At 36.5% G+C, this 26374-nt stretch overlaps 1 protein-coding gene across 1 annotated transcript in view; it reads right to left on the minus strand.

The window, feature by feature from the left end:
- Positions 1-2026: 2026 nt before the first annotated feature.
- Positions 2027-26374, minus strand: part of LOC149774041 (glutathione hydrolase 1 proenzyme-like) — a 67566-nt gene continuing 43218 nt past the window's right edge. Inside the window, exons 11-12 of the mRNA XM_089945859.1 lie at positions 5389-5502; positions 2027-3373 (exon numbers count right to left, since the gene is read on the minus strand). Of these exons, the coding sequence (XP_089801985.1) occupies positions 3224-3373; positions 5389-5502 (264 nt within the window). The 3' untranslated portion in view covers positions 2027-3223. The remainder of the gene's footprint in view (positions 3374-5388; positions 5503-26374) is intronic.

The following is a 26374-nucleotide window of genomic DNA, read 5'->3' on the forward strand; positions in this document are numbered from 1 at the left end:
TTGCGTCCTCACTTGGTACGTTTTGTAAAAGCATCAGTCTTATTCGTATAATTTTTGTAGTTTATCTTAGAGCCAGCTTTCGATCCATTATGAATCCTACAAATATTCAGTCTCAGAAAAGACTTACCTGGGATAATCTGCCCCTGATTTTTTTTCAATCGTTTCATAACTAGCAAATTTCAAACCATACATCGTTCCCTCCACGCAGACTTCTGCAATTTCGACAAATGTAGTCGTCAACGGTGAGTACAGTGTTACTTCTTCGCTATTTCCCAATTTCCACGAAACTTTGCAGGCGTGTGACGCACACCATCGGTGAAGGTCAATAAATAGTATATATATATACAGTGTACACATGCAAGAAGCCACAGAGATAGAGTTTTCTGAATGATACAAGTGTCATTTAAGTAGAGTATAGATCTCCCCCCGTTCTATATGTGCCAAACATTTCCACAATAATGAATATAAGTATTTTTAACTAATAATGTTTTATTTTTATTTGGATGATATTTAACATGTCATAAGTTTCACTAACATTGAAATGGAAATCTTAATGTAGACATTATTATTATTGTTATTATGGTCGTTGTTGTTCTTTGTGCTATTATTATTATTATTAATAATATCAGCTGAATTCAAAATCTAATAAATGTTTCTAACATGGTAATACATATCAGCTAAGAAGTTTAAAATAATATCCATGGTTTTACTTGTATTAGAGATCTATTTAAAAAAAAATGTTTAACTTAATATCATACTTTAAGGAATGCCAAATTATTTTCCCACACTACCGCTCAAAATGGCCCTGAACGCGCCCGTTTAATGCGCAAGAACAACGCACTGAATGGAATACTATCTTCTCATTTGCCAGCTGAAAATAAGTTATAAATAAATACAGGACGTCATTTTCTTTTAACAAATGAGAGGACAGTATTCCATTCAGCGGGATCTCACTTGTATATTAAGCGGGCGCGATCAGGGTCATGTCGAGCGGTAGCGTGGGAAAATGAAATGCATACCTTGATATTAAGTCACACTGTTTAATAAGGGATACACAGTCGAATGTCTGAGCTAAATATCGGCATTAAATGTATTAAGCTACGCAAAGCGTAGCTTGAAATATCAGCATTTATTCTTAAATAGGTCGTGCGAACGAGAAAACAAGTGTCCTCCCTTGTAATTATTACATAGTACATGTATGACAGGTCAGTTGTAAGCAACAATATGAGCCGCTGTGCTTACAACCAGGTTGACGAATTCAGAGTGGTTTAGCTTGTAAAGGGAGATAATCCATACGATGTAAAGTTATCAATGTTCTATCCATGGTGCTGCCTCACCTATGTCGCAGCACTAAGTTGCCTTGAGGAAAGAATTTGCAAATCATCGTCTACAACAGCAATAAAAGGAAAACAGCTTAACAGCAACAATAGCAAAATAAAAACAAGCAGAATAAAAAATAAATTTAGAAAAATTAAAGCACCATCATACCAATAAAATATCAAAGAACGAATCAGGTACTGTTATTTCTGATTTTTAACATACATATTCATAAGAAAGAAATCATGATTCGCCATTTCATGTTTAAGTAAATATCTTAAGGCAATCATTGACTGACCTAAAATTAACTGTTTGTAGGCAGATCGTTTATTTCTCCAGGCAGTATTTAAATGTACTCATGAAGGTACGTATCCACCCTTGGTACTTGTACTGCCTACCAATAATTTTAACATTGTATCATGAACTCAATACGTATTTTTATTGCAAATTAGACCTTTCTCGCTTACAGCCATTAATGTCACTATTCAAAGTCAAGCATATTTAAGTGACAGCCGTTGATGTTACATCAACGGTCACTGCTGTCCTACTGAAAAGTTAACCGTATTTTAGTGAGAACCGCTGATATCTCTGTCAGGCATATTTTTGTGACAACCGTTTGATGTCACTGTCTACATCCCTGTCCGAAACGAAAGAGTTCGATTGCATTTGTTTTAAAGGACCCCCCTCCAACCAATCCCTACTAAAAGACAAACAAACAAACTGATGTATTTAATCGAAATAAGGTAATAGCGTCAACACAATTATTTTTTATGTTTGAAGACATGAATATTTTGGTTGAATTGCTAACATCAACAGCCATTGTCGAACTATAGAAGTGCTAAATGGATGAATCCAGCCTGGTTGGCCTATGAATAAATCCAGTTCATCCCGCTGACAGTTGAATCAAAGTGATATAAAATGTCTGTTATAGAAATAGCTGTCTGATAAGCAGCATTTCTGATTGTCAATGTCATTTAGGTCCACGTAGAGTTCTGCTCAAAAGTGATAATTTCATTTATTATTTCATTTTTAAACAGCGAACAAATAATTTTGCCCACCTTATCTTAGTCCTGGTCTGAAGCAAATTAAACTAATTAAACTAATATTCTTTTCACTTTCTGAAACATAAGTTTGTCAAGCTGACAGGCACAAACCTGTCAGTGTCTGTTTCTCTGCTTAACGGAAGCCTGTATACGAATGTCAAACTTCTTTTTGTTCAAATATCGCAAAACAACACACAAACATATACAGATAATGTTAAAAATTGTTATGTTTATTTTTTGTATGCCAACAATCTTGAAATGTTAATTTACTGCACAGTTTACAGAATCGCACAGATTTACAATTGTTAGGGAAATACAGTATTATTATTTATTCGTCAAGATTGGTATTTGTTGCAATGTTTTGTGCTCAAAAGAACACCTTTTATGCGCCAATATTTTCATATATTAAGTGGAACAGTTATGAAAACATGTTGTAACAAAAATTGTATTAGATAGGGCTCTGTTATTCTCTTTGGAGGAAAATCACCATTTTAATGTGATATATTTTAATGATTGGAAATAAAACATAGCGATTACACCATCCAATTATCACGTATACGAAACTGAACCCGTTAGAAACAAATAAGTGGAAAATGAGTCAAACATAGGTTGCTTAACATGCTTTTATAACAGTCTCATCAATTCATCCTTCCAGCTGGACCTATATTAAAGAATTCCTTTTGAAAGCGCTCTTTATCAAAGAAAAGATAAATATTTTGTTAAAGTACCGGTTTAATAGGGAACTACATGTATCACTGAATATATAGCTGCAACAATGAAGCCAAGATCTTGTTTGGTTATAGATCGAAATTCTAAGATATTATTTCTTGAGTGAAAAGGAATAAGCTGTGAAAATAAATGTGTTAGTAACCATCTGGGACACCGAACTTTCTGTAATCACTATTGGCGTAGATGTTGCCTTTGCCCCTCTGGAGAATCCCCTGTACCCTAGAATCGGCTGAAGGCTTCATCGTTATGTTGTGGCCCTTTGCTCTCAGTCCATCAATTATGACCTAAAGTAAAAATTGTGGAATAAGTAAATACGGTAAAAGAAATATTGATGGATCCTTTAAATTAATATCTCCTGAAAATTAAATCCTGCCCCATACAATGCACCGTCCCCCCAATTGGGGAAATTTTGCTGATGTTCATGGTTCATGTAAACACATATTTTCCTATAGTTAATTCGTAGCTAAAACATATGGATAATGTCAATAAGTATTATCCAGATTTTGACTTTAGACCCAACTCTGGACAAAGAAACTGCGTATGCTGTGTAACCGTTACGCAACGACCCGTTCACGGTTACATTATAAGGGAATTTTACGTGTGAGTAGAGACGTTTTGGGTTATATTTTACTCAGTCAGTGGCGTCATGACCGGGAATTCGAGATAGACTGGTAAATGAGAAATTACTCGGGGCAGTTTTCAAAGAGACCGGGCCGTATCCAATCGGAATCGAGAGATTCAAATCTAGGGCGGAGTCTCAATAAGGAATGTGTTAGGACTAAGTCCATTTTTCCGATTAGTGCATGTTTGGACTTTGGCAAGAGTACATCATAGAGAAGTTGGAATACACCAGACTGCTCTGCGAGTGCCGTTAAAATCGGAAAAGGACTTTCAGGGAAATTCTTAGTTGGATTGTGAACGAAGGCTTCTTGAGGTAAATTATCTCGCCAGAAAGTGTCTCACTTTCCTAGCTAGGTGTTGTAAGATTGATACGTTATTATGTACATTTACTTTATTAGAAATGGAATCTTCAATATACAACTGAATTATGTATATGTCGTAACGTAGGGTGTGGCGAATTACTAGCCTGCAACATTAACGTATTAGATTGTTGGATCGTGGAATTTGCTATGTTCCATCGTAATGCATAAATGAATTTATCAGTGAATTATGTTAGAACGTGAATTTGCCTTATTCGTGTATATATATATATATATATATATATATATATATATATATATATATATATATATATATATATATATATATATATATATATATATATATTGTGAAATATGCAGAGTTAGTCATTGTTTGACTTGTGCACATATTATTAGGTATTTGTATATTTTATGTGTCGTTTATAATTCGTAAGGTAGGAAATGCGTATGATTGTTGATCTGGATGAGTTTACTATATCGATAAGTTAACAATTAGGGATGTGTATGCATGTATCATAAGTCGTTGATAATACTGTTATTGTGATAGTACAATCATTGTAGAACCAAGTGTGTATGGAATATTGTAGAACCAAGTGTGTATGGAATATTGTAGAACCAAGTGTGTATGGAATATTGTAGAACCAAGTGTGTATGGAATATTGTAGAACCAAGTGTGTATGGAATATTGTAGAGCCAAGTGTGTATGGAATATTGTAGAGCCAAGTGTGTATGGAATATTGTAGAACCAAGTGTGTATGGAATATTGTAGAGCCAAGTGTGTATGGAATATTGTAGAGCCAAGTGTGTATGGAATATTGTAGAGCCAAGTGTGTAAGGAATATTGTAGAGCCAAGTGTGTATGGAACATTGTAGAGCCAAGTGTGTATGGAATATTGTAGAACCAAGTGTGTATGGAATATTGTAGAGCCAAGTGTGTATGGAATATTGTAGAGCCAAGTGTGTATGGAATATTGTAGAGCCAAGTGTGTATGGAATATTGTAGAGCCAAGTGTGTATGGAATATTGTAGAACCAAGTGTGTATGGAATATTTAGATGTGAGCGCGTGAGTCGACCTGATAATTTATTCTCTTTTTTTTTCTGATGGAAGGTCTGTGAGAGTTTGGTTAATTATCCTGAGAGTAGAACCAGGAGACCGTATTTATATGACCCTTCTTATTCCACAGGAAGCTTTCCGGGTGGAAGTGAGAGGCGACACCCGAGGATCAGAGAGAAGGAAGACACGTTGAGAACACGTGGGATGTCTATTTTGACGTATAGCCAAATATAGAAAGCCAAAAATGTAGATTAAACACTGACATCTGATATAATAAAAATGTTACTGTTTTTGTGTTAATACCTGTGGGAAGCCTTCATCTATGTCAACTCTTTGTGGTACCAGTTGGTGGTGGATGCGTGGGTAATCTATCGCCTGTTTGATTCCCCATTTCAACCACAACGTCTCCATGGTTATCTGGAAGAGAATGAAAAGAACACCATACTTCAATAAGTGTTTTGAAAACACTCACAAATTTCATTTTTTGTTACACGTATATTTGCGCTGTATATAGCAAATATTATCTGATTTATAACACAGACGTAATCTCTTAATGTACAACAGGAGCCCTATATACACATATATATGTGTGTGTGTGTGTGTGTGTGTGTGTGTGTGTGTGTGAATGGGAAATTGACCATGGCTCATAACTTGGAAACTATTAAGACCCTCAACCTAGAACTACATATACACTTAATGGACGCAAGGGAATGTATGCATTTTGATATCTAACACATATCTCTGATCATGGCACTACATTAGGGACATGCTCTTGGCTCATAACCTGGAAACTGTCAAGAGTCCTACCATAATACCGTGCATACACTAGCTGGATATAAAACAAGAAATACACAACATACAGTATTTAAATTTGTTCACCTGGATCAAGCCATACCCCTAGCCAAATAGACTGGAAATACAGTGTTATGCTATGCCATTTCATTTACCTAATTCAAGGTATTTTCCTATATCTCAGTTTGCATTGTACCTTTGAAACAAACCCTAGTATAGTATAGGGTTCATCAGTTCAGCCAGGTATCTTGACAGAACAATCAGATTTTCATGTTGAGGTCATTCAAGAAAAATATTTAGCTTGGAAGGAATATGTCTATAAAAAACGTTGTTTCGTTTTGAATGATGACACAAAGAAATACCCTCCCATCTGTTTGTTACGCTGATGAGTAATATTTATTTTCTTTGGTCCGCCTTCCTTCTTTCCTAAGCTTGTTAACACGATTTTGCAATAACCCTTCCACCTAAGGAAACAAATACAATAGGCTAAATATTGTAAGGACCAATAGTTGACCAGTCTGATCTTTAAAAATTCTAAATGAATACTGCATCTGTTCAACTTTTCTTTGTCTAGACGTACATTTTGGGTCAAAAACTGGTCGAAAAAGTATAGATGAAATTGTACGTGCTAATGTACGTGCGTATTTAGACCAACTCATTGGATTTTCGCCTGCTTAAACAGTTTTCTCAATGTGGTGTGTTTGTATCTTTTTCATGGCGGCGGTGTAGCTTAGCAGCACAGTTAAACTTAACGGGTGCAAAATGTGGCTATCATTTGCTTCCTAATTTTCACTGGATGATAGACTTTTATTCAAGGATTTATAGTAAAATTAATTTATTCCCACTAATGTATGAACTTGGTATGTCTAATAAAATGCCTTTAACTCATTTGTACAGACCCCCAAAGCAACTAAATAAATAATAGTACAACGAAATCAAACATTATAAGCTGTGCTGAAAGGGCTAAGTACACAACTGTGTCTACATATGTAACATGGGGATTTATTAGACTACCAGCACGACATAATACGGTACAATCAAATAGATACACAAAATTTCGTTTAGCCACTGATTCTACTGCTTTAGCCATACCTACTCAGGTATTCAGGTCTGTGTTGTTGGCTTAAAATGATAAAGCACTACAACACTCCACCAGCCAAACATGCTAGATAATACAAATGAAGAAATAAATCTTTCTCATTATCATGCAATTATTTGCTACCGTGACAACAGCCACTTGTAGTTTCTAAATAGATCTTTCTCATTATCATACAATTATTTGCTACCGTGACAACAGCCAGTTGTAGTTACTATTTGTGACTGGGTACATTGACTCGAACATGAGTATAGTCAAATTTACCGGTAGCGAGAGTAGTACATTTCTGCAGTCAGGTAGTCAGGTGACTTAAAGAAGAACAGAGGCAATAATGCGACACGCACCGGACACAACAAAATGATGGGGGTGGTCAATAGAAGATGACCATTGACAGCCGATCTTAAGGACTCTTACTGAATCGTCTGAAGGTTGTAGAGAGCTAATAGAATGCGGTTGCAAGTCTGAAGGTTGTCGAAGGTGAAAGTGCCCCAAAGCCAGACTGACGTGTACTGAACTTTGAAGTTTCAACTGTCAGAAATGTTCGGTTGTCATGGTTTGACTCAAGCAAATACCATGACCACATTGTTATCTTTAGGTTATCTTGGTAGAAATAATTGTGTTACTATAAATCTTGCTGAAGAACGTTTCTCGTTTTATCACTCAGATCAATTGGAGGTACTTCCGTCATTAAAATGATGTTTTGACATGATTATGACACCGTCTTTTATTTTTTCTACACCTTATTCACAGACTAAATAAGACAAAAGTTAAACACTCAATTCTAACCCTTAAAAGAGACTTGTATGGTATTTTATATAACATTTATCTGTTTTGAGACATTTTGATAGCATTGACACGAAAATGGCACCACAATATCTCCTTGTTCATCTGATTGCTTGGAGCTTATAAGTTTCTGAATATACTTGTGTGAAAAAATGATGCTTTAGACAGGCGCGTAAGTGTTATTTCACAAAGCCACCTGACTGTTAGCGACTAGTTTAAGTAGGTGGTGTTAGCTTTCTTCTTATATTTTCAGAGTTTCTTTGCGCGAGCTCTAACAAAATATTCTGTGAGATCTGCTTTTCCTCTGAGATCATCCATGTGCAGTGATACTAACTGCAAACAAATCGTCTCTTGGATTCACTTTTTGTTTTTAGCTAGATACAGACCAAATGGAATAAGCTTCCAACAATAATTGAACGATGTATATGCCATTAAATCTACAGGCCGTAATGCTCTTTGTTACGGAAAATCTTGCAGTATATGGCAGTGCCAGATGGGCGTCGGTTATCAGACAGTGGTCGACTTTTGCATTATTGACCCCTTTCCCTATTTCGAGTGTGGACAGACTGACTGTTAGGCAAAATCAAAATTAATCTCTGTGATTCATGTATAGGTTTGATATAACGTACGCTATTGTCCCCAGTATTTATTTCATTTCACGATCGTTTAACTAAACTTCTTTTTATCCTCTCTTAAGTATCTTTTGTCGACCAAACATAATACATTTTATAAGCAAGGCAGAAAGCAAAACTACATTGCCCATCTATGAGTACATTACAAATATTTAAAATAGTTCATACAATTCCCAGGTCAGGATAATATTGAAACAAATTTATAGATTGCGCATTTGTTAATAGCTCTCCATTGTAAGGTTTTATGATTTTTTTTGATTACGTGTTTGATTATGGGAAGCCGGTACTGAAAATATAGTCCTCAGACATAAATAATTAGCCAATTACTAAGGGCAAACGTCACGGTGTGAAGTGTGGGTGACTTTCCATAATGCCACGGCTTAATTTAAGTGAATTCAGGTCAGAACCGCAGGAGTGTCCCTGTCGCTCAGAAGTCCTTACTAAAATCTAATTGCGTGAATTGATCGTATGACTCCAGGTGCAGTATTTATGATTAGAGACTGGTACATTATACAATGGAATAAACGAGAAGGGACTGTTCGTCCGTCGGCAGGCGCCGTTTATTGTTGCTATGATGGTAAATATCATGCAAAGGTACAGAAGAAATGCGGCTTAAAATCACGATTTGACTGGCCGAAGGTTGCGTAGGAAAAGTAGTTCCATGTGTTAGGTTGTTGAGTTGTATAGTTTCACGGCGTGAAATACTGGCGGTACGTTACGGAAAGTTAATGAGGAGAAACCATGCCGTTGTGCGGTTGACAGACAATTGGGAAATTGTCAGATTTGTGGTCATGTATGAAATAGATAAATATTATTTATAGAATGAACACTTTGGACTTTCCAGTTTACAAAAGTAGCTGTATAGGAGTCTTTGGAATCTGGCGAAACTTATGACTCCTAGCGGGATTCGCGCCAGGGTTTGACATCTTTTGACATCGCTCGGTCAAGAAACCCCTTTGGTTGTTACAATCTTTCTTGTGTGAGCATACTGCAAATATGTATACTGACTTGCACTGTTTTCAGCTATAATGTAGAATGTTGAGATCTCAGTCGGTCAGGATATTCTTTAACTACGATATCATTTATCCTAACACTTCGGCAACTATAGTCCCATTTCAATACGGTACCATTTACACTTGCAATAAATTATATCTGTCGGGTTTTGAGGATAAAATAATCAATATTCATTGGCTCTAAGTACTTGTTCGGTCAATCTTTTGATCTCATTATCTGGTTATTGTAAAAAACATATATCGGTTTATAATCAATGACACCTTTAGTTTTATGATAATTCAAACTGTTGATATCAATCCAGCGTGGTATTAGTTAATATTTCGAGATATTGTTACATGTGTCCAGTACATTTCAACAGGTATGTTTGTAAACGTTAAAAGTAGGCATTTTAACTGTAGAAAAACAAATTCTCCTGAAAAATGTTTCATCAGGTTAAAGAACTCAGGTTTATCGAATCCAAGGCTAGATAACATTTTATAGTACCTATATTTGCTCTTTTCAGGCAAAGTTTTCACGTAATGGCTCATTTTAGTCGACATTTGAATTCACTTGCTTGTTTTTTTTCTTTCTGCTCCACACAAAATGCGCACGCGCAGAATTTCATTTCCGTTGCCAGGATGTTAAAGGTGAGTGAATTGATCAATATTCTCTTGAAGCACAATAGCATAAGGAGCTGTAGAACTTATATCAATTAAATAATTTTAAAGATCTAAAATAGACTTCTCTCTGGATTTATATACGTTCATATTTATCCTGTATGTGTAACATTTCTCGGGTGATAAGGTCAAACATGTGTCAGTAACTTGTATAGATTTAATATTAATTATACGTACATAGTTGCCTATAGTTTCAAACATTTATAAGAGTTTTTCCACACACACACACACACACACACACACACACACACATATATATATATATATATATATATATATATATATATATATATATATATATATATATATATATATATATATATATATTAAGGACATGTCAATGATTTTGTAACTGCATGAAAAATTAAGTTTAAATAATAGGAATTATTTGTAAGTGTTTGTAAATTTGACATTTATGACTTAATAATTAGCATTTAAAACTGTGTATTACTTGCCGTGAGCGTCAATTATATATGTCTGGTAAACTTTTGTATTTTTGCGTTAAAGATTTAATAAGGGTTTGGCGAATATTGAACTTTATATTCAATGAAATCTTAAGCAGTGAGTTTTAAACAATTCTTATTTTTTGGCGTAATATATGAAAACCCTTGTTAATGCATATAGTTTCCCTCTTCATAGCACAAAAATGTGCCTATGTAAATATTTATTGCTTATGCGCTGTGATAAAATCGTTCAGACGAGAAGAATAGTAATTTTGCATTCTTTTGAACTTGTAAAGTTTTATTTATGTTCTCCCCCTTGCAAGGAAAGAGTATTCCTTTTGGGATTAAAGCAATTTATTATATACTGCTTTCACTTGGAGAATATGTAAGTTTTCCACCACGGCATCATAAACATTAGCTGGATTTGGTCAGATTACTTTCATATAGTTTTTCATTTGCCACGAACTTTAACTAATTTAATCCAACTCCATTAAAAATGTGTATAAAATTTTGAAAGTTAAAATATCCTCATTTGAAGTCGCGTAAGCGGCGAATACATAACATTACTAAATAAGCTTAAAACATTAGGCAAGGAAAATGTATCTTCAGTGCCGACTTGACCTGTACTTGACCGTTAGTTTTGCATAACACCACTGCCACAGCTACATCAGATGGCTGTGTTGCTATGGTGATGTGAGTTGAAAGTCTGTACTAGAATACTTTGATTGGAGGCTTGCAATCTGATTTTAGAAGTTTCTTCGTTTTCCCCCAGTTCAAGAAAAATTCACTTCAATTATACCATTCCTTACAACATATACTATTTAATAATTGTAATCTCCTAACGATGTAGATAATAATTCTGTAGATTTTCACTGAAATGTCTGCATGAAATGGATTAAGGTGATAAGTATCAAATTTAGAATATAATGTACGCGAACTCTTTAGGTTTTCTGCCTATATCGTTTGCTTAAAAATATATTTAATGCTCATAAATTCTGTGGCTAGGACCTTTTTTTAGAGTGTCCTTACTTCACTGATAACTAATTGTTTAGCTTCCAGAACAATGAGTTGGGTATCGTGCTGAAAAGTAGTAATAGTTGTTGTAAGAGTATTAGTAGCAGTACAAATGATAGTGGCAGTAGTAAAATTAGTAGTTGTTATCAAGGCTGTCTTTTCATAATACAACAACAACAAATAATAATAATAATAATAATAATAATAATAATCTTCAGTAATAATAATAATAATCTTCAATAATAATAATAGTTCTTCTTCTTCTCATCTTTATTACTATTATTATTATTATTATTGTGTTGTTATTTTAGTGAACCTCTGTGGTTCAGAGGTAAATGTGCCCGACAGACTAACGAAAGGGTGCAGGTTCGAATCCTACCGAAACTTACCGTTGGACTAGCTTGTGTCACCTACCGATGTGTGTCTTTGAGCAATTCAATTGACTCGTCAATAAATAACCCATTTGTGTTAATTTGCCGTAAAACACCAAAACCAAACCAAAACTATTAATAATATTATTATGAAGTATCAGTCTGTCAATGATTGAATGCCTATACGAAACACGAGTTTTGGAATATAAAGTTGTAAATAAAGTCAGAAAGATTCATTTAGTCAGTCCGTTCTGAGTCTGAAAATCATCTAGTTCACCTATGGAGTTCCGTTCAGTCAAAGTCCTCATTTCATGAGAGTGCTGACCATGAATGAAGTCTTCATTTGTACAATAGTTACAAAATGTAGACATGGTTTAATGTTATGGAAGATTGTATGATGGCTACATGAGAATATGCACACGTAACGCGAACATTATGAAAGGGAAAAGTATATGCATTATTGTACAAGGAAAACTTTGAAAAGGACGAAAGACGAAACAGAAAAAGGGTTACGAAAGAGACAACTAAGCTCCTTGCGATGCAGGTTAATGACGAAAAACAGGTTATTGCATAAAACATAAGTAGTAAATGGGGATACACTAGCCTCAATGGGAATTATCATTACAGGACCCCTTGGGACAATCTAGCCTCAATGGAAATTTAACATGGAGAAAAATCGTGGGACAATCTAGCCTCAAGGGGAATTTAACATGGGAAAAAGTCTTGGGACACTCTAGCCTCAAGGGGAATTGAACATGGGAAAAAGTCTTGGGTCACTCTAGCCTCAAGGGGAATTGAACATGGGAATAGATAGTGGGACTGTATAGCCTCAAGGGGAAATTAACATGGGAAATGGAATAGGGTTGGGACCCTATTTTAATACGGTCCCGACCTGATGGGTCTATGGAAATGGAACAGGGGAGAGGGATATAAAACACACACACACACACACACACACACACGAATTTAACATGGTGGGCCTGTCTAGGGACAATGATGTTAGAGGGCCAAACACAACGGAGACAGAGACATACATACAGTAGTACAAGCGTGAGATTTATATATAAAGCATTACCAAGACCTGAAATCTTGATGGGGTGTTCAAAACTTTGCATAATTGTAATGATGCTATAAATAGCTATAATCAAGGAAATGCTCAACGACAAAATGGATGTGACTAAAAGTAACGTTAAAATGACGAAATTGTCCCAGAATTTAAAGGAAAATAAACATATCCCCGAAAATTAAGTTACAATGGTTTAGACTAAAATGGATAAAATTAGTAACTACTTACAATATCAACTTCTGTGACGATCGTGGATAAATACGTATGTATCTATAATCAGCTGAAATTCCTATGAAATCCCACTATCTATTTATAGCTCCAACTTGTGGGTTTTTCCTTTGGAAAATCCCACTATCTTTTTATAGCCTCAGCTTGAGTGACGTTCCTGTTTATGAATTCTAGTATATATGTATAGCTACAAAATGTGGAAATCCCCAAGTCGATATTTATAGTCTCAAAATTTCCAGCGTCAATGACGTCACTGTACTGAACACTAGGGGATAAACGGCAACAGTGTTGCAAGTGGCTGACCTGAATACGCGCTACTGTAGGTAGGTAGGTAGAGTGTATCTGATAGGGATAAAGTGAGTTTTATAGGGACAAACAGAGACCAATACACACACACACACACACACAACATACGCGCGCAGACACACTCACACACACACACACACACATACACACACACACACACACACACTATAAAATGGATAAAATTAGTAACTACTTACAATATCAACTTCTGTGACGATCGTGGATAAATACCTATTATCTATAATCAGCTGAAATTCCTATGAAATCCCACAATCTATTTATAGCTCCAACTTGTGGGTTTTTCCTTTGGAAAATCCCACTATCTTTTTATAGCCTCAGCTTGAGTGACGTTCCTGTTTATGAATTCTAGTATATATGTATAGCTACAAAATGTGGAAATCCCCAAGTCGATATTTATAGTCTCAAAATTTCCAGCGTCAATGACGTCACTGTACTGAACACTAGGGGATAAACGGCAACAGTGTTGCAAGTGGCTGACCTGAATACGCGCTACTGTAGGTAGGTAGGTAGAGTGTATCTGATAGGGATAAAGTGAGTTTTATAGGGACAAAGAGAGACCAATACACACACACAAACACACACACACACAACATACGCGCGCAGACATACGCACACACACACACATACACACATACACACACACAGAGGGAAGAGGAAATAAACAAACCCCAAATATACTATCAACACAGAAGGGAGATGATACAAACCCCAAATAAACTATCCACACAAACGTACGCGAACTGATACAAACCCCAAATATACTATCAACACAGAGTGAAGAAGAAAAAGTTTTTTGAAAGCACCTAAGCCCTTACCTGCAATGACCAACTCTGCGAAACACCTACACCCCCCACTCCCAACACTACAAAACCCATTTAACCCGTTATTTTATGGCATCAGTGTGTGATTTAGGAAACATCAAGACACAAAATGATGGATGAATAGACTGACTATTGTTTACCGACTTGCATGCCTAAAGAGCGTGCGTGAAGGAAAACATCCTTCCATTTCAATTCTAACTAAAACATGATCCAGAGGGATAGAGAGAGGTGAAAGAGCACAATTTCATAAAGTGTGAGTAAAAACAAAACACGCCATCCTTATTATACAATGTCAAGACCAAGAGACACTTACGTTTTCTTTCTGGTCTATTCTCTTTTAGAAGGTAGTATGAAATTTCACATCAGGGCCAACGCATCGGCTCACATTGTCAATTTTTCCATTTCCATGTCTTTACTGGCACAAGTTCTTCATCATCTTCAATTTCTTCTTCTTCTGAATCCCTTTTCTCTGTTTCGTCTTGTTTCTGTTTCTTCTCTTTTCTCGTAGGGCAATCTGAATTCCAGTGTCCTTTCTCCTGACAACGATATATGGTATCTTGACTTTTGTCTCTCTTTCTTAGACGAAGCAGGTATTCTGGAGACAAATACCCATTTACCTTTGCAGATATAGCAAACTTCATTAGCACACACTTTCGTATGACTCTCATCAAATCAACGACCAAAAGAGTAAGTTTTGTTGCTACTTTCGCATGTGAATTATGCTTTCGTATGACTTTTAGCAAATATTTGACCAGCAGGTCGATCTGTGCTGACTCTTCCATCTTCTTGATCGTTTGAGAGTGGAATGAATACTCTGACGCTAAGACACTCTCCTTGTATACAGGGACCTGCTGCGTATGAAACCTAGTCAAATGTAATTTTGCAACAAGATGAAACGATTTCATTGAGGAAGTAAAAGGCAATGATGTACCGTATCGCCTCACACAAAACCTGAAGTGTTAGCTCAGATCCGTGTCAGCGATTTCGAAGACGACATAACTGAGCTTTCATCAATGCTCTCCATTTATACCACAAAACCACGAGTCCTGATTCACGCCAAAAGAAATTTCGTTCGGTCCATAAAAAGTAGTATCACATCTGAGAAACGCAAAAACGAACTTCCAGAAAACTGAGAACGACGGCTTACACCTACAACCTGAAATGTATCAGTTCAAGTAGTGCGTAAAACTTAGTCAAATTAAATTTTTATAGTTAAGACGAAACGATCTCTTTTCGAAGAAGAAAGCAGACACCAAGCGACAATGGCGATCCGTGTCACACAACACTTTTCAAAATGTATATGATCAGAGGTTTGTTCTAGCGATCTGCACGGTTAAATTAAATGTTGATGTATTTTGCAATAAGACGGACACAATTTCCATGGGATCGCCCATGGAACCATTGTTCGTGCATTAGTTTAATTTTTTAAAATATTTTTTTATATAAATCGCCTATAGGATAGACCCAGTAAAGCATGGCCATTCTCGTCACTGTGTGAATAGCTACTCAAGTCAATTCGAAGTGAACGCGGTAAGAAAATAAGTATAGCCAATGAAATGGCTTACAACGGGTGATGCATTGTTTTGTTCTAGGACTGTGTGGAGTTTCAATCCTCTTTGAAAACAAACTTGGTCTCCTTTTGTTGGGCTTGAAATAATAAAAAACCTGAAAAAATCTTAAGCACTTTGCTATAGATAATTTCATCAACAGACTAAACAACATAAATGCCGTTACAACACTAGAAAGCCTTAAATCTTCTATCAAAAAGAAATGCATCAAAAAATTAAAGATTAACGATAACTAACCAATGAAACCGAATTTAACAAAGGCAGTGACATGTGAAGAAATGTCTCTCACTTTGGAAAGGTAGGCGAATGTACTCTGTCATGAACCATCAACTTGAAAAAAAATTATAAACAGAGAGAAACCTGAATTCAAAATTCAGTTGTTTTTTTCTTCAAAATTGTTTCGTTTCTTTTTTCTTTTTTTGGAACAAATCTAAGCACTAATATAGAGTGGAAAAGGGAAAATGCACATACAAGCTTTGATATTTCTGAAAAAATGAGGGGATATTCCTAACGTTCATAACCACCTATATATGTTTGGACTTGTCTGTGACTTATCCACAAAACAAGATGTACATATTTCTGGTCAAGCTGCAAGTGTGTGCGTGTTTTTGAAAATGGTAAAAATTGGATATACAATTTTCTCGTGACACTTATAAAGTGAAGAGTCTGTGCAAGTGTCAAAAGTCAAAGTCATATAAGTTTTGTATTTTGTACGGCTTGTAAAGATTTCCACTTTAGAAAATGTGAAGTATCACAAGTTATTATCACAAACAAAAGTGAAACATAGGGGCTTGCAAGAAAGAAAATAACCCAGACAGCTGGTGTCATCAAGAGTGCTAGAGACGGTACCCGAACTTGCTTGCTTGCTTACTTGAATTAAAGTGATTTTCGCTCTAATGGAGCATATATCACTGGTTTAATAACGCACCGCGTGATTTTTAATTACTCCTGGGGAAGGAAAGAGAGCCTCATCCCCCAGGCTTTTATGTACTCACAGACTACTTTTAAATTTAGCCACTCAGGTGTAGGACTAACTAGTCCTTAACAACCTGACTGAAAGGCTTTAAACATGAGTGGGAATAGTCTCACCACACACTCATTTTTCTGTCCGAGCGTGGTAAAGGAGAGAAAAGGTGCTCAGCAAGACAGCCATGGGTGTTAAGTACTCAACAAAACGCTAGCCCGTACTTATTTCAAATCAAGTCCCGTTTTTGCTAATGGACAGTAAAAAGTACCAATAATGTGTTAACCACTTGTGCAATTAGTTCAAATCTAACGATTCTGTTAAATTTCCTACTTCCTAACATATCTATCTAATATTAGTACTTAGTGTACATAAAAATAGCCATACTGATCTTATTTAAATTATTATGTCTAAGCGACATAAACCAGTTTGGTCACTGTTAGGTTTAAAAAGTTAAGTTTGTTGCGGTGTTCCAATGGGTCAAGTTTGTTTCGAGAATAGTTTAGTCAAGGAGGGATACCAAGCCAAATATGGTTCCCTAGTTAATAAAAAACAATCTTTTGGAGCCCTAAAAAAGGCTGTTTTTTCTGTTAGAAGGTAACACGTCTCTCTTTTGCTTTCACGTTCTTTCCCGCACTCCTAGTCTCATGATTCTTGATATCAGGAAATGCGTAGCCATGATGGGCGGCAATGTAAGCAGCGGCTTCTACCAGTTGACTGAGGGGGTATCCAGTGTAGGTTTGTCTGTAGAATTGGGGAAGAACTCTGACCCTAATCCCCATTGAGAAGGTCTTGATTTAAAGGTGTCTAGAGATTTGTAGGCAACGTATTGTATGGCTCTAATAAACTACCCTGCTTTGTTGACGTCATACAATGCTTGATCTAGTCCCATTTCGGTGTACTTCTCAACGAGTGTCAGCGTCCCCCCTCCTCCTCCTCCTCAATCGCCTCAATTTCCTCTTCTGGTTCTGATACTAATTCTTTAGTTGAGGTAGATAGTTTCAAATCCGCTGTTATGGTGTCTGTCGCTGTTATTGTTGCTGTGGTTGTTCTTTCAGCTGAGATTGCCTGTAGTATCGGAGTGAGAAAAGAACGTTGTTGTTGTTGTAGGGTTTAACGCCATTTTTCAGCACGCGATAGGCTATACATGGAGGCCAGTATTAATGGTGGAGGAAGAACCCGGGAAAAAACCCGGAAAGAACCACCGACCCACGAGAAGCTACTGGCAAGCTTTCTCACATACCCACATTAGCCGAATCCGAGACTCGAACCCACGCAGACAAAGGTGAGATGACAGTGATCCGTAACGGAGAGCGCTTTGGACCACTCGGCCACTCGGGGCCCCAGAAAAGAACGTAGTGCCTCCGATAATTACATTTGAGTTTGCCATACCGTTTGTCTAACATAATTGGCCCTTTGTTTTGCCACCACTTTTTCCGGGGCAGGTTGTTTGTTAGGTATAGTCGGATGTTGACTAGATGTTATTTGTGTTCTCGAGGTGGGTGGAGTGCTAACTGGCTAGGTCTGCATTTCTTGCTCCCGCTACTGTTGCGTATATTTCTTCCCTCCACACCGAGTTCTGGGCCTAATTCTTTTAATTTCGTTGTACCCGAACTTACATTATCCATATTATCACTAACAAAAAAAAACAAAAACGCACAAACCTAAAAGAAACACTCACTCACTTTTTTTTTACAGAACATTACTATTTTTAAAATTTTGATAAGCGACGGAAACTAAGGACTTAGAGTCGCGCTTTCTAACCAAGATAAAGAAATCATGTGCTGATAGACTCACTTCTGTATTTTTTCTTCTAACTGACTAACATATCATAGGCAATGGAATGTTATTTCTTTTCGAGAGTATGGGGTAGCCCTGAATATTTTTTTTTGGAACTTGAAGCAATGGCGGTCGCTTAGGTTATAAGATGGCGACCTCCTCTGACGACAGGCTTTCTCACAGGATAAGGTCTACTTCTTCGGAAAAGAGAAGAAGAACTCTTTGGTGTCGATACAACTGTTGACAAAGCCTCTGTCAGGTTCATACAGCTGCTGTTGCTGCTCTCTCTGCTGTTTATGAAGTCTGTACTTCTCCATCCATTCTTCTTTCTCCTTCTTGAATTCCTCCTTGAAGAGCTCTTCTTTCAGGGCTGATACCGAAGCCAGAAGAGATAGAAAATGTGAGAATGCTAAAAGTCAGGTCTTCTGACTCTACCGATGTGAGTGTGAGTGTTTATGTTAAAATGTTTAAGTGAGATATGAATAAAATGGTCAGCTTGAAAACGCGAACCAATACTGTGACGCTCAGTATTTTGATGTGGTAAGAAGAAATGGTACAACACACACAAAGAGGGCTTGTAAGTTCACATTTCAGTCTGTCTGCACTGTAATGGTAACAACGCAAGAACATAGGGATTATTATGCCACACAGTCCTAAAACAAAACAATGCATCACCCGTTGTAAGCCATTTCATTGGCTATACTTATTTTCTTACCGCGTTCACTTCGAATTGACTTGAGTAGCTATTCACACAGTGACGAGAATGGCCATGCTTTACTGGGTCTATCCTATAGGCGATTTATATAAAAAAAATATTTTAAAAAATTAAACTAATGCACGAACAATGGTTCCATGGGCGATCCCATGGAAATTGTGTCCGTCTTATTGCAAAATACATCAACATTTAATTTAACCGTGCAGATCGCTAGAACAAACCTCTGATCATATACATTTTGAAAAGAGATCGTTTCGTCTTGACTATACAAATTTAATTTGACTAAGTTTTACGCACTACTTGAACTCATACATTTCATGTTGTAGGTGTAAGCCGTCGTTCTCAGTTTTCTGGAAGTTCGTTTTTGCGTTTCTCAGATGTGATACTACTTTTTATGGACCGAACGAAATTTCTTTTGGCGTGAATCAGGACTCGTGGTTTTGTGGTATAAATGGAGAGCATTGATGAAAGCTCAGTTATGTCGTCTTCGAAATCGCTGACACGGATCTGAGCTAACACTTCAGGTTTTGTGTGAGGCGATACGGTACATCATTGCCTTTTACTTCCTCAATGAAATCGTTTCATCTTGTTGCAAAATTACATTTGACTAGGTTTCATACGCAGCAGGTCCCTGTATATAAGGAGAGTGTCTTAGCGTCAGAGTATTCATTCCACTCTCAAACGATCAAGAAGATGGAAGAGTCAGCACAGATCGACCTGCTGGTCAAATATTTGCTAAAAGTCATACGAAAGCATAATTCACATGCGAAAGTAGCAACAAAACTTACTCTTTTGGTCGTTGATTTGATGAGAGTCATACGAAAGTGTGTGCTAATGAAGTTTGCTATATCTGCAAAGGTAAATGGGTATTTGTCTCCAGAATACCTGCTTCGTCTAAGAAAGAGAGACAAAAGTCAAGATACCATATATCGTTGTCAGGAGAAAGGACACTGGAATTCAGAGTGCCCTACGAGAAAAGAGAAGAAACAGAAACAAGACGAAACAGAGAAAAGGGATTCAGAAGAAGAAGAAATTGAAGATGATGAAGAACCTGTACCAGTAAAGACATGGAAATGGAAAAATTGACAATGTGAGTCGATGCGTTGGCCCTGATGTGAAATTTCATACTACCTTCTAAAAGAGAATAGACCAGAAAGAAAACGTAAGTGTCTCTTGGTCTTGACATTGTATAATAAGGATGGCGTGTTTTGTTTTTACTCACACTTTATGAAATTGTGCTCTTTCACCTCTCTCTATCCCTCTGGATCACGTTTTAGTTAGAATTGAAATGGAAGGATGTTTTCCTTCACGCACGCTCTTTAGGCATGCAAGTCCGTAAACAATAGTCAGTCTATTCATCCATCATTTTGTGTCTTGATGTTTCCTAAATCACACACTGATGCCATAAAATAACGGGTTAAATGGGTTTTGTAGTGTTGGGAGTGGGGGGTGTAGGTGTTTGGCAGAGTTGGTCATTGCAGGTGAGGGCTTAGGTGCTTTCAAAAAACTTTTTCTTCTTCACTCTGTGTTGATAGTATATTTGGGGTTTGTATCAGTTCGCGTACGTTTGTGTGGATAGTTTATTTGGGGTTTGTATCATCTCCCTTCTGTGTTGATAGTATATTTGGGGTTTGCTTTTTTCCTCTTCCCTCTGTGTGTGTGTATGTGTGTATGTGTGTGTGTGTGTGCGTATGTCTGCGCGCGTATGTTGTGTGTGTGTGTGTTTGTGTGTGTGTATTGGTCTCTCTTTGTCCCTATAAAACTCACTTTATCCCTATCAGATACACTCTACCTACCTACCTACAGTAGCGCGTATTCAGGTCAGCCACTTGCAACACTGTTGCCGTTTATCCCCTAGTGTTCAGTACAGTGACGTCATTGACGCTGGAAATTTTGAGACTATAAATATCGACTTGGGGATTTCCACATTTTGTAGCTATACATATATACTAGAATTCATAAACAGGAACGTCACTCAAGCTGAGGCTATAAAAAGATAGTGGGATTTTCCAAAGGAAAAACCCATAAGTTGGAGCTATAAATAGATAGTGGGATTTCATAGGAATTTCAGCTGATTATAGATAATAGGTATTTATCCACGATCGTCACAGAAGTTGATATTGTAAGTAGTTACTAATTTTATCCATTTTATAGTGTGTGTGTGTGTGTGTGTGTGTGTGTGAGTGAGTGTGTCTGCGCGCGTATGTTGTGTGTGTGTGTGTATTGGTCTCTGTTTGTCCCTATAAAACTCACTTTATCTCTATCAGATACACTCTACCTACCTACCTACAGTAGCGCGTATTCAGGTCAGCCACTTGCAACACTGTTGCCGTTTATCCCCTAGTGTTCACTACAGTGACGTCACTGACGCTGGAAATTTTGAGACTATAAATATCGACTTGGGGATTTCCACATTTTGTAGCTATACATATATACTAGAATTCATAAACAGGAACGTCACTCAAGCTGAGGCTATAGAAAGATAATGGGATTTTCCAAAGGAAAAACCCACAAGTTGGAGCTATAAATAGATAGTGGGATTTCATAGGAATTTCAGCTGATTATAGATACATAGGTATTTATCCACGATCGTCACAGAAGTTGATATTGTAAGTAGTTACTAATTTTATCCATTTTATAGTGTGTGTGTGTGTGTGTGTGTGTGTGTGAGTGTGTCTGCGCGCGTATGTTGTGTGTGTGTGTGTGTGTGTGTATTGGTCTCTGTTTGTCCCTATAAAACTCACTTTATCCCTATCAGATACACTCTACCTACCTACCTACAGTAGCGCATATTCAGGTCAGCCACTTGCAACACTGTTGCCGTTTATCCCCTAGTGTTCACTACAGTGACGTCACTGACGCTGGAAATTTTGAGACTATAAATATCGACTTGGGGATTTCCACATTTTGTAGCCATACATATATACTAGAATTCATAAACAGGAACGTCACTCAAGCTGAGGCTATAAAAAGATAGTGGGATTTTCCAAAGGAAAAACCCACAAGTTGGAGCTATAAATAGATAGTGGGATTTCATAGGAATTTCAGCTGATTATAGATACATAGGTATTTATCCACGATCGTCACAGAAGTTGATATTGTAAGTAGTTACTAATTTTATCCATTTTATAGTGTGTGTATGTGTGTGTGTGTGTGAGTGTGTCTGCGCGCGTATGTTGTGTGTGTGTGTGTGTGTGTGTATTGGTCTCTGTTTGTCCCTATAAAACTCACTTTATCCCTATCAGATACACTCTACCTACCTACCTACAGTAGCGCGTATTCAGGTCAGCCACTTGCAACACTGTTGCCGTTTATCCCCTAGTGTTCACTACAGTGACGTCACTGACGCTGAAAATTTTGAGACTATAAATATCGACTTGGGGATTTCCACATTTTGTAGCTATACATATATACTAGAATTCATAAACAGGAACGTCACTCAAGCTGAGGCTATAAAAAGATAGTGGGATTTTCCAAAGGAAAAACCCACAAGTTGGAGCTATAAATAGATAGTGGGATTTCATAGGAATTTCAGCTGATTATAGATACATACGTATTTATCCACGATCGTCACAGAAGTTGATATTGTAAGTAGTTACTAATTTTATCCATTTTAGTCTAAACCATTGTAACTTAATTTTCGGGGATATGTTTATTTTCCTTTAAATTCTGGGACAATTTCGTCATTTTAACGTTACTTTTAGTCACATCCATTTTGTCGTTGAGCATTTCCTTGATTATAGCTATTTATAGCATCATTACAATTATGCAAATTTTTGAGCACCCCATCAAGATTTCAGGTCTTGGTAATGCTTTATATATAAATCTCACGCTTGTACTACTGTATGTATGTCTCTGTCTCCGTTGTGTTTGGCCCTCTACCATCATTGTCCCTAGACAGGCCCACCATGTTAAATTCGTGTGTGTGTGTGTGTGTGTGTGTGTTTTATATCCCTCTCCCCTGTTCCATTTCCATAGACCCATCAGGTCGGGACCGTATTAAAATAGGGTCCCAACCCTATTCCATTTCCCATGTTAATTTCCCCTTGAGGCTATACAGTCCCACTATCTATTCCCATGTTCAATTCCCCTTGAGGCTAGAGTGACCCAAGACTTTTTCCCATGTTCAATTCCCCTTGAGGCTAGAGTGTCCCAAGACTTTTTCCCATGTTAAATTCCCCTTGAGGCTAGATTGTCCCACGATTTTTCTCCATGTTAAATTTCCATTGAGGCTAGATTGTCCCAAGGGGTCCTGTAATGATAATTCCCATTGAGGCTAGGGTATCCCCATTTACTACTAACATATATGATCAAAAGGTACAATATACACTAGAACCGTGAATACATGACTTCTGACATACAAAAGTTCCAACTCCAGCTGTTTCTTGCCTGTGATAGACGAAAGCAGGCAATTATTAATTTGAAATGTAACCGATTGAACCCCTTGAGTGCATTGAAAAACTAATTAGTATAACACGAAAATCCGTATCTGACGAGATGAATATCGTAAAAGTTTTAGTCTACTTTATTACATATGCTGTTAAAATAAAAAACGTTGACAAGCTATGTGCTAAGTAAGATGTTTCAACAATAAATATTTTAATATCTGGTTATTACAGTCATAAAAACTGCCATTGATTATTTAGGGAGGCTGCACCATGCATCTTTGACCACATAAACTAAATTTGTGCAAGAAAAATAAAGCGTATTGTGTTTTCGATTCTTTCCTCAAGTTTAAAATATATACGTTTTCCACGGAATGACGGCTTTTTCTTCGCTCTAGTATCAGAATATACACTATCACGATATTGTGATCTGTCATTTTGACCAACATACTAGTACCTACTTAAGGGTCTGATGATGGCACTTTTTATACTTCACAAAGATCATTTTAATGAGACTGTAATTGTTGTTGTTGTTGTTGTTGTTGTAGGGTTTACTGCCATTTTTCAGCAAACGATAGGCTATACAGTATAACTGGTGGAGGATGAACCCTGGAAAACCCCCGGGAGAACCACCGACCCACGAGAAGCTACTCGCAAGCTTTCTCACATACCCACGTTAACCGAGCCGACAGAGGTGAGACGGTAGTGATCCGGAACGGTGAGCGTATTAGACTACTCGGCCATTCGGGGCCTCAAGGATTCGGTTCAAATGACCCGGAGGGTATTATTAGGACAGAATTTTTGAGTAAAAGTATTAAGATTGAAATTTTCTATAAATTGTATTAAAAGTAAGTTTTCATTAAATTATATTGAAAGTAATTTTCCACTAAAATATATTGAGGATAATTTTATCTATTTGTGTAATACAACTGTATGCTATTTTATAATGATCGCACTTTACGAGCAGGTGCAGAAATCCATGAAATACATTTCGCTTGTATCTTAAGGTCAGCAATTTAGATTTGGTGGAATGCCACTGAACAGGCAAATTATTAAATCGATAATGGATGCGTTACGCCGATGATTCACAGGGTTTCCCTGGGAAAGGTCGAGAGCTTTATTCTGACTGGACTGACCGAAAACAAAAACTGCTTATAAATAGAGAAGCAGACTTACGCCGAAATAGTTTGTTCCTCGAGTCAGAATAGTTATTTCTTTTCCTTACAGGCAAGAATCGTCTGTGTTCGCAAACTTCTTTAAAGAATGGGCACTTTTTAATATTTGAGATTTTAACGGTAAAGTTCATATTTTCCCAACATTTTTGTGAGTTCCTTATATTTTATATTATAATATAATGGAATGCTTAATTGTATTTGTGGTATGTATTATTAGAAAAGATGAATTCACTACCAACTTCATGTTTAGATTTAATTTGGAAATAAATGATTCTTTAAGTAATAATGAGTAATGTTTAGTAACCTATTCCAAAATGATTGTTGCATTAATCGCAACCATTGAATTTTATACTCATTGGCTATCATGAAGTTAATCGAGATTTAACTATCTGTATTACATCCTAAAAGGCAGAAATTATACAAATGTATCAAGTTGGTAAGCTCGGAGGAAAAGTGTAATCTTATATGTATTTGGTATATTTTAAATATAAAGGCTTAATTGCTGTATCTCAAGAATGTAGTATTATATAGATCGATCATTTAAATAAAAAGTTCGTTCCTCGAGTCAGAACAGCGCTGTGTTTTCCTTACAGCGATACCATGCCTCATTCTCAAAGATGCAGCCGTATCTACGCCGTTATGGGTGATACCCTTGTTAAGAGAGCCTGAACTCCTTCTCTCTCTCTCTCTCTCTCTCTCTCTCTCTCTCTCTCTAACAATGGGCAAAGACATATCTTAAGTTATGAGTAATCCCTCTCATAGCAAGAAATTAGAAAAAGGTTATGATACAAAACCCTTATCATAACACTGATATTAGATTTTGTAACGGATACTATATAAGTAAGTTATTGCTTAATATGTTTCAGTCAGAAAGGTAGAGCGAATGAGAGAGAGAGAGAGAGGGAGAGAGAGAGAGAAATAGAGAATGCCGAACACACAAAAGTTATTTACGTTTTCAATCTTCTGTGTGTATATATGCCAACAATTTCATCAATATTTTGGTAATAGGATTATTTTGAATAAATAGTAAGGTACTTGTTTTATTTCTATATATATATATATATATATATATATATATATATATATATATATATATATATATATATATATATATATATATATCCAAGAAACGAATTAGAAAATTATCACAATAGTTTATTATCTGAAAGTCCAAAACGTTATATGGATTAAAATTAAAAGACTGTATAGGAATCTTTGCTGATTAAACAGTTCTATTTTCTAAGGCAGGGGCATCTATTTGTGCAAAGGGCTACGTTAAATTTACAGCATGTAGTTTTATTTTACATAATCAGGAACTGTGTAAATGATCTTGAGTGTGGTACATGCAGTTGTTAGTTAATGCGCATGTCCAGGCAATTATAAGATTGCATTATTAACGTGGTAATGATACAGCTACATCTAACAGTACGAAGCGAGATCAAAACGATCTTCAAGATGTT

This window comes from Sinohyriopsis cumingii, unplaced genomic scaffold (genome assembly GCF_028554795.1).
Source record: "Sinohyriopsis cumingii isolate HCF-2022 unplaced genomic scaffold, ASM2855479v2 utg000441l, whole genome shotgun sequence".
Classification (NCBI taxonomy): Eukaryota; Metazoa; Mollusca; class Bivalvia; order Unionida; family Unionidae; genus Sinohyriopsis; species Sinohyriopsis cumingii.